At 41.9% G+C, this 10,007-nt stretch overlaps 3 protein-coding genes across 3 annotated transcripts in view; 1 reads left to right on the plus strand and 2 right to left on the minus strand. All coding sequences in view use genetic code 11, as the record gives it.

Moving 5' to 3' along the window:
* Positions 1-109: 109 nt before the first annotated feature.
* Positions 110-1,949, minus strand: EGR_01544 (Neurogenic locus notch protein; the record flags this gene model as incomplete). Its single annotated transcript, XM_024490793.1, has 3 exons — positions 110-403; positions 646-920; positions 1,823-1,949. 3 exons carry the CDS (start codon positions 1,947-1,949, stop codon positions 110-112), a joined length of 696 nt encoding a protein of 231 aa, XP_024354658.1.
* A 5,501-nt stretch (positions 1,950-7,450) lies between these two features.
* EGR_01545 (Dihydrolipoyllysine-residue succinyltransferase component of 2-oxoglutarate dehydrogenase complex) lies at positions 7,451-8,990 on the minus strand (the record flags this gene model as incomplete). Its single annotated transcript, XM_024490794.1, has 2 exons — positions 7,451-8,651; positions 8,902-8,990. 2 exons carry the CDS (start codon positions 8,988-8,990, stop codon positions 7,451-7,453), a joined length of 1,290 nt encoding a protein of 429 aa, XP_024354659.1.
* A 778-nt stretch (positions 8,991-9,768) lies between these two features.
* Positions 9,769-10,007, plus strand: part of EGR_01546 (Mitochondrial inner membrane protein) — a gene marked incomplete at both ends in the record, with an annotated part of 17,080 nt that continues 16,841 nt past the window's right edge. The window contains one exon of the mRNA XM_024490795.1: positions 9,769-9,939. Within this exon, the coding sequence (XP_024354660.1) occupies positions 9,769-9,939 (171 nt within the window). The remainder of the gene's footprint in view (positions 9,940-10,007) is intronic.

Here is a 10,007-nt window from a genome sequence, read left to right on the forward strand (position 1 = left end):
TGCCTGTATATTGTCCGACAGATGCCATTCTTTAAACCATTATGACTAAGTGAAGGGCAACGCCTGAGAGTAAAATACCACGTTGTGAATCCCAGAGTACAAAAAATGGTTAGCATTGACCCACCTGCGTAAAATGGGTTCCGCAACGTTCTCCCAACCACCCATTTATGCACTGGCAGTAGAAGCCAGACCCATTGTAATGCTCAATGCAAATGCCACCGTGTAGACAAATGGACAGTTGATCTTTGGGCAAGTTATAGAAGGCCGCCTCACAGGCGTTCAAGTATGATATTTCACACAGTACACCCTTCCATCCAGGCTCGCATTCGCATACGAAATTATCCAGTCTCGCTCCGAATTGTCGACATTGGCCGTGTCCACTGCAGGTTATGTTAAAGCAGAACTGCAACAGGGCAAAAGATTACCAAGTTTAATCCCCATTATCAGAAGACGTTCTTCATTTGTTGATAGAAGTGCTTGTAAATCCATAGCAAAACATGAATGAGGGTGCACTGAACTTCCAAGATCATCTACTGAGTACATAAACGATTAATATGCAATAAAATACTTGAATTAATAAGCCTCGAAATTTGCACTGGAACACGGATATCAAGTTGGTGTTTATTTAGATTTGGGTGTACCTACATCCAAGAGCTCACATCGTGAGCCGCTGTACCCAGGAGAACAGTAACAGGCGTAGCTAGTGCCGTCTGGACTGTCGCGACAGACACCACGGTTCAGACAGACTTCGTCCCCGATGAGTTCACGAGCCCTTTCACACCGCGGATTGAACTCTGAGCGGCCGGCCGCACTATGGTCGCCTCTGTTGCCTTTGCCGTCGGTACCTCCGCCGCTGAGGCTGCTGGCACTGCTACTGGGAACAGCGTTTAGAGGATTTGAGCTCTCTGACGTTGTTATAACTGGAAAAAGACGCAAATCATCATTTCATCTGAGCTGTTAGCTGTCCAGGTAGATAGTCGGAAAATACCAAATCGGAAAGACCTGGTTGTGAGTCAACTCAGTTGATAATGATTGTTTTAAAATAAAAGGTAGCTAAAATGGAATGCATGGAACATTAACTGCTAAGCCATGCCGTTAGGGTGGTGATGATTCGGGCCCTGTGATCCCAACTTGCCATCAAAATTTAAAAATTGGATGACAGTGTAGCGTATTGGGGTCAAAATTTTCGACTCAAAGTGGAGTCTGTTATTTGTTGCTTAATTTATCAAGAAAGAGGTTATAAATCAACTCGATTTGGGGGGTGTTAGCTGAAAATATAATTTCCGAAGATATTAAATGCGGTCGAAATAAAAGGCGATCTTAAGTAATAAGTATTATAAAAATGATTTCACTAGGCTACGCAACAGATTTCTACAACGCAGAATAATTACGATGGATTGTTTAAAGCCGGTACACTTTCTACTACCATTGAAAACAACCATATAAAGGACCAACCATTGAAAACCTACCAAATTTATAGGTCATTCGAATTCTCAAACTGATCAAGGCGTCCAAACTCAAATTAAACCATCATGTCCCTTTTCAAAAACCTTATAGCATTGATTTAAGGGTCAATATAGGACTTAAATACGATGGACACACGGGAAACTAAATGCAAACGGTATCTCAGTTTGAATGTAGGTCTAATCGACTCCAAGATCACTACTATACTACCACAAGCTTGAGATTTTACGTTGCAATCTCAGCTTTCAAGGTACAATGACACAGAAGTGATGCGCCTCTTATGCTTTAGTTAAAGTGATTACCAATGGAAATTTTGCTAACATTTGGTATTCATAGACAGCAACTAAGGTAGACTTACCCTCGATGATTTCACCAGCTGGTTGACGTTCCACAAAGAACTGGCATAAGGGTCCACTAAAACTAGGATTGCATACCTTTTTCATCGAAGCATTTATCCTATATGATAAAATAAGCGAATTAGACATCCCAATATAGCCTCTAGACAAATTGGAAACTATTTGCTATAAATAGTAATAAAGTTCAAGGAATAGCACGTAAGATAATGCCAATATGATTTCAAATAAAACTTCGTGTTACAACAAATGCATCCACCTGAAATCATTCTTGTAGAAAGTACTGGAGCGATGGAGATTAAGCGGAGTTACATGACTTTTTATATTTTCAATCAGTGCAAGGCCTTCAACTCGACCAACGAAATCGTCATTTGTAACAATGTCATGGTCCCATGCCTCAATAATCAGGTAGATTTTCTACAAAAGAAGAGAACTCTTAAAGTCTCCTTCTTTAGAGTAACCAATTATCGCCCTGGTAAAATCATGTAAATAGATGAATTGATAAAGTGGAATGTAAAACACATTTAGAAACTCAATGATAGTCAGTTAAAAGGTACTGTAAATGTGCGATATGGAGTAGATGCGATACGTTGAAAGGACTTTTTTCGTTAAGAGGTAGATAGCTAATCGTTGATTCCCATATTCATGGAAGAGTTTTAATAAATGGTAGACATTTTTCATCGAGGCAGGACAGCAGCTAATCACTTACTATTCTGATCTATATAAGTGCAACTGACGTGGGCCTGAATAAATTCCAGCCAAATTACAAGACTCCTCCAACCTAAAGGCTTGCATTGGTTTACAGCATCTAGTTGCATGAACAGATGCACTTGGAGATACTGTGCATTGACACACATAGATAAGCTTATAATCCACTACTCTTACCCCAGTACCTTACACGAGTTTGAAGGTGTCAACACACTGGTTTGTTTGCTGAGTGAACTGCCAAAACCAATTTTATAAACCACCCCAATTCCCTGTCGCCTACTGTGGCGGCCACCAAACTATAGCATGGGAAGTGGTCTTGTCACCACTATTACTTACGGTGCCGGAAGATACAAGTCTCAAAGGGCAAAAGCATTCGTTTTAACGATGGAACGCCTACCTGTGCTGCTTTCATTAGACGTTAAAACGCGATCGTGCAGTCTTACGCTAACCCCGGGATTGCATGGCAGTTGACAAAGTAGACCAACTTACAGTAACCCGTAAAAGGCCTTCAAATAAGGTGCTGGTTGATTAGCATCCTAAAACAGTGCAAAGTACGCCAGAAGCGTATGCAACAGCAATAATATAAAGTGGTCGTGCAACGGTTGACAGTCAGAGATCGCACATGGAGGAGGCAGGAATAGGAACTCAGCTGAAGTCTACGGATTCGTAATACCAATATGTGATAGATAAGCTGGTAATACAAAAAAAGAGATTACGATCATCGTTTCACGACGATTTCTGTTAACACAGTGGCGAAACGGTTTGCTTTGAATCGAAGATCCTCGGTCGGATTTCAAGGCTTGAGTAATTTATTCACCATTGGCAAAACACTTGATACGCATGGAGAACATTGACATCACCACAATCACCTCATCAATCATTAAAAATAGTTTTCGTGTCTGCGTCTCTTTTCAACGTTGTTTTTACCACTAACATTACTAGCAATCGATTTCAAACCCCTGTAGTTTAGCTTAGGTATAAATAAAAGATCACTGGAGGATTGTTCGACCACTTTGTGGTTGCAACAAATTGATGAAGATGCTAGAGACATGTGTAAATTTGGAGCAAGGATGATATGACGTCGGCTGTCCAACCGTAAAAATCAAGAAGAGGGAAATGGATATGAAGCTAAGACCGTACTCTTTTTAATTAAGTTGATTAGTACCGGTGCTAAGTCATCCCCGTTATTCTACAAAGGTACTGCAAAATATAAATGAATTTTTAGTGTTTATAGTGGGTTCATAAACCTTACGTAACTAATGGCTATCTAGAATCGACCACCAAGATGTGTGAAGCAATGAGCAGGTTTGAGTTGATTGAAAAGAGGGTTGATTTCAAGGTCAATCAGTTAGTTAAAGAAGATTGTGTTAAACATTTAAAATATTGCTTGGGGCCTCAGAAACGCAAGCCGACCCATTTAGAGTTTTTGTGGTATCGTAATATCATCATCTTCAAAGTCACAGAGGTGGGTGTTCATATAAGTACATATTGCATTTTTACATCGCACAGACTTATAGCAAGTAATTCATTTATGATAATTTTGTACAGGGGTAGCTGACACGTGAAACGTGAGAAAAACGAAAGGATGTGTCCTAAATTAGACATTTAGGAGCAAAGTGCTGTGATCAAGAATCGTGAACAAGAAGGACGATGCTGTAAGAAATTACTCAACTCGTCAATGTGAATCATAAAAACGCAGAATTGGTGTTTTTAGGTCCGTAGGTAAGCAGGCAATGTTTCTTGTGTCACCTGAACACTACCTGAAACTTCTCCAAAGACATCAAAGCTAAATGTGCGTATACGGCCAGAGCTTTGCTAAAGGTCGGGAATCATCCCATTTGTAAACACAACCATTGACAACAAATCAGAAGATGGGGTATGGGCATGGCCATTGGCAATAGAATTAAGTCTACTACTTACGTTTGTTGGCGCTTTGAACGAAAAATGAAGCATGGTCTCATCGTCAAATGTGACGTTTCCAGCATTTGTAATCCGCGAGGTGGTCCTGTTGAAAATATCACAGCCTCTAGGCGGACATAATATAATCTATTAGCAATCACCTTACTCTAGGAGACCAAATAATTCGTGGCGAAAATGACCGCAGCCTCAATTGAGAGTGATCTGGGACCGCAGTGTCCACGTAGGGGTCATAAATTAGGTCGCCAAACGTCGTGTTATGCAAAATCTAGTCCTTTCCCAAAATCCTTAAAACAAATACATCTTAATTGCTAATTGCTTTTTACGCCTTCACATTGTTTAACAGCTTGAATCGTTTACGAGCATTTGTTAGACTGCTAAGCATTCTAGACGTGAATCCACAAATTTACCAATTCCACGAGGTACATTTATTGGGGACCTTGAAATTTAGCAAAGCATAACCTCGAACAGGCGTTACTTGTTAAAAAGTGGCCAAAATATTGACAATCCTTCCAGCTTTTATTCACTTAAAGACAATTTAAATGCTACGCAACATTTCGAGATGTCTTAATAAAATGAAAATGTTGCTATTTCATGCTTGGCGGCAGCTGCATCGCTTACAAAGCTTAGTTGAAGCGCCCATGTGGTTTGTCAGCAATGAAAATTAGACTTTCCACCGGATTATTCTTGTTCACCGTCTGCTATTGTGCCTTAAATTAGGCGTATGAAGAGCGCAATTACAACACTTGCCATTAAGGACAAATTTAAAACTTAAACAAGGAATGCTTTAGTCCGACCTTGTTGATGGTACCATAGTTTAGCGATAGCTACATAGTTGTCCATGGAAGCTGTTTAAGAGAAGCAATAATAACTCCTGGTAGACTGGCAGAATAGGGGAACTAATGCATACCACTTCCTACTCGTATTGTGGAACCTTTGCTCTCCTTAGTTTATTAGGAAGTGAATACAAAGTGTTTGTAAGCGTACCTGTTGCCTTCTGTTTTAACACAAATAATAAAGTATAAATCGCAAGAATCGAAAACGTCGCAATCATTTCCGCTGGCCAGTGCTCCATCAAGGCTTGCAAACGAAAACGAGAGAGAGAGTGTTCCTCCCGGCTGAAATGGTAATTTCAAACTCGTTTTTGAGGCATAGATTCATCCATTTAAATTAACATAACAGCAGTTGCCACGCAGATGAAGTTGCGAATTCGGTCCTTACAATCGATGTTGGCTTTCTGAGTGCTTGTAAAACAAATTAGTCTTTTATCAACTCCGCAACTTCTATGATTTTGCATTTGAATATTTATTTCTTGGAAAGTGTAATGATCGTTCTGCCGGGGATCCGCAAGCGGTAAAATGTGAGGGACAAAATGACACAGGCTTGCAGAATGGATGACCTGGTTACATCAACGGAGACTTAAGTGGAAATGACAAGGGGACACTTTTGGGTCGATTAATAGTGTAAATGACACTATTATTCCGAACTGTAGCAAGTTCAACTCACAGAAAGTGCTGATACGACTTGTGCAACGCCGAGCAACCAGATGGTGAACAAGGTCGCCATAATTTGTGCCAGACTAATGCACAGTGCAATCGCGGCCCACCTGGTACCTACACCGTCCGAAAAATGTCACAACAAGCGCATCAGGCCATCTCGCTACACTGCGCTCTGCGCACTCCATTGGACTCCGTGTTAGGTAGGGCCACCGCAACGCATTGATGACACGCCCCACCCAATTACGATAGGCTACATCTCCGCGCGTGAAGCTGTGGATGCAAACGACCAATGTCAAATGGGAGTGGATGGCTGAACAAACACCTAGCAATGATTCGATGAAAAAGAAGTGTAAAACGACCAGGGTAGATGAGCCTGTACCTGTCCACTTTGCCTCTAGCACATAATGCTTTGCCGCTTACACCGACCCGGGTGTTAGCCAAAAGTGCCACTCGATCCCTCGAACGCTCATCGCTGCATCGTGCATTATTGAAAGCACAAATCGCGTACGTGAGTACGAACTTGCAATTTGATAAGTAAAAGTGCCTCTACAAGCCAACAAGACGCCTACTCTGAATAAATTAATTGGAAATGAGAAGGTGAAGAGTAAATGACCGAATTTCCCCGACGTTATTTCAGGCTAATATCTCATGTTTCCCATACGCGGGGGCTACATGCGAAAGCATTAATACTAAAATTTGAACAAGAAAACAGGCGCATCTGTGTGTACGCCAGAAGAACCCTCAAATTACAGTTAAGACACTTGCCATCCCAGCGGGTTGATGAAATGAGAATGAGGCATGCGAAGTGTTAACCTTCCACACGGATGAACCGACAACCAGTTTGAAGACAACTAGAGTTGATAACCTATTCAATTATGAAATCCAGAGCAACTTTTGAGAAAATGCATAAAGCACGATTGCTGCCCCAGTTGAGGGACTACATGACCAGATCCACCCAACGTGATGAGGATTAATTACGCACAGTCGGCCATGACTCCCAATACGTATGCCATCAGATTCACCTTTTACAAACACACGAAATCATCAAAACTACTCCAATGCCGAAACAAAGTGACAAAACCGAATAGTCGAGGGATTCGCCAGGGTTATTGAGATATTCATAAATATGGACTTAAAAAGGGTTTGCTAGAGAATTATATTTACCCGAGCATTGCTCCTGAAAATGAATCACCTGATTCCATACCATACCAAGTGGTCGCCGATAGGGCAATTTCCATGCGCGAAGCATTACACCAAAGGAATGAGCAAAAGCTTGTGTGCTAAGATTACGCATTCACTTATACTACTAGAGAAAGTGACAAGCTCTAACTACAAAAAGCCAACCACATCATCAATAATAAAAGCATATCGTACAGCAAGCTGCATCAGGCTTTGATGATGAAGCTAAAGAGAGTGGGGAAAGAGTGAAACTGGAGTGAGGTCATGTAGACCAATAAAATAGGTACCATTAATAGCATCGTTTCGCCGGCGGAATGCACGGCAATTCCATTATAGGTCCAAGAAAAACACGCGTGGGTCTTCTACGAAAGACTTGATCTTTCGAAGGAACAAAACAGCTTCCCTGCCATCTATCAATCGGTGATCGTAAGACAAAGCCACGTACATCATCGGCCTGACCACAACTTGACCATTCCGAACAACCGGACGATCAAAAGTGCCGTGAAGTCCCAAGATCGCTGACTGGGGCGGATTAACGATGGGAGTGCTTAAGAGGGAGCCGAAAACGCCTCCATTGCTTATTGTAAATGTGCCGCCGTCCATGTCTTCTACTGCTATGTGGCCATTCTTAGCCTTTTCGCCCAGATCAAAGATCCCTCGCTCAATAGCGGCAAAGTTCATGGATTCAACGTTGCGCAAGACGGGAACAACGAGACCTTTGGGCGAGGCGACAGCGATACTCAAATCGACATAATTTCTGTATACGACTTCATTGCCGTCAATGTACGCATTAACAATCGGCTGATCCTGCAGGGCAAATACCACTGCCTTAGAGAAGCACGACATGATACCTAGTTTGACGCCGTGCTTTTTAAAGAATGCTTCCTTGTATTGAGTGCGCATATCGATCAGATTCGACATATCGACCTCGTTAAAAGTGGTTAGGATAGCGCAAGTGTTTTGTGCCTCCTTCAGACGTTCAGCAGTGCGGGCGCGAATTCGCGTCATCTTAATGCGCTGCTCGATCCGGGCTCTAACCGGAAAAGCAGAGATTGGGGATAAAGGTGTGAGTCCGGGCACGTGAGATGGACGTGGCGGGGATACTGCAGGCGATGTAAAACGAGAAGACGACTCTCGCTTCTGTTCAGTGGGTAAAGGTGCTGCTGAAGTGGATACGTCACTCATTGGGAGAGCTGATTCCTTAGGTTTCGTAGAGGGAGGGGTCTTACAGGGAGTAACTTCACGTTCGTCAATTCTGACTAGCGGTTGGTCGTAGGTTACCTTATCGCCCTCCTCAAAAAGAAGTTCTGAAACGACACCATTCACTGGCGATACGACAGGGATAGACGTTTTATCAGTTTCAACCTCAGCAATCACCTCGTCTACTTGCACAGCATCACCAACTAACTTTTTCCAAGCAATATCTCCCTCCGAGATTGATTCGGGGAAGGAAGGCACATTAATAGTTCGTATAGCATTAAGATAACTTGATGCGTGAATCTTGTGGTGTGCTGGCGAAAGTTTAATCACGCTAGAAATAGAGGATTAAGTTGTAACAAGAGAAAAAAGCTACGAATTATGAGCAATACCAACTAGATGCCATTCTCTCTGCAAAGGGTTATCTACGTATAACAATAACTGCGTTTATGGGCAATGATGCAAAATAAATACGGCTACGATAAAAAAGCTCGCGAATGCACTGAGAAAGTTATTAGTTAATAATTCAGGAGATTTTAGGTGACTAGAAACAAAACAGGAAATTCATAAAGTAAAAAGACTACCGAAAAGCTTCTTTAGAAGTTGGTTGCGATGAACGGCACACGGACCGTAAGAAAGCATGAGCCGACAACAACTGCAACCCGCGAAACATGTTAGAGTAAAAGTACAGTTATACCAAAACCTAAAAAAATGGTATGAAAGAAAAATGAATAAGGAGACTAACGGATTATTTGCACATGGCAAGTTTAGAAAAATACAAAGGGAAAAGGTGGAACAAAACCTATGTGAAAAACCCGGCACCGACAATCCTCAACAAGAATTCAAAGGCCACCTATTTATGCGGCGCAGGAGGGACAAATTTAAACAAGATCCTTGTGTTTATCAAAAATCAAAACTGGTAATGTGTTTTGCGGCATTTTATAAAAAAATGAATAACTTTGGGGTCTTAACTTCTATATACGGTAGTTGTACAAACTAAACTCAGTGCATCCTTGAGAAAGATGAATAATGAAGCCGAATTTCAAGAAATCACCTAAGTAATACAATAAGGCACAATAATAGGTCACGATTAGCCTGATTAAATAATCAAAGTTGTAGTGGTGATTTTGTGCTTTGTTTAACTGTTTGGTGGACCAAGCGGTGCTTCAAACGTGGCGGGCTGTGCTTTCGCTCCGTTGCGCAGCTTGTGGTACACTTCAGCAAACTCTCAAACTTCCTTTTCGTTGGTAGTATGTATGTAATGCTCATAATCTTTCCTGAAGACGAAAGATGATGTATCAATCTGAGGGAACGCATTGGGGACCTAGAGAAGGGCTTCGGGGCTACTGTCATGGCCCGAATACCGGGCCGGTTGGCGGGGGTACAGTGACGCAGCCCCAAGTAGACTGTTACCAAAATCGAGAGTTAGGCCAACAATTAGTGTGTCACACATGTTCTCCTATGCTACTTTTGAATTTCACATCTGCAGTGAACACTCAGAGCTCTACATTCACATCATCGGCAAGCAAAATCGATCCAGAAGGGCGTCTCCTGATTTCTGCAGCTGGATACAAAACCTCAACGAGGTGGAAGAAGGTTATTTGCCGCAATTGATTAAATCAGTAAGAAGCTTTTAACTGAAGGGCCAAAAATGATGTCTTTGGCAGTTTCCCCAATTCCATGGTTTTAG

The sequence above is a fragment of the Echinococcus granulosus genome (genome assembly GCF_000524195.1).
Source record: "Echinococcus granulosus chromosome Unknown EG_S00006, whole genome shotgun sequence".
Taxonomy (NCBI): domain Eukaryota; kingdom Metazoa; phylum Platyhelminthes; class Cestoda; order Cyclophyllidea; family Taeniidae; genus Echinococcus; species Echinococcus granulosus.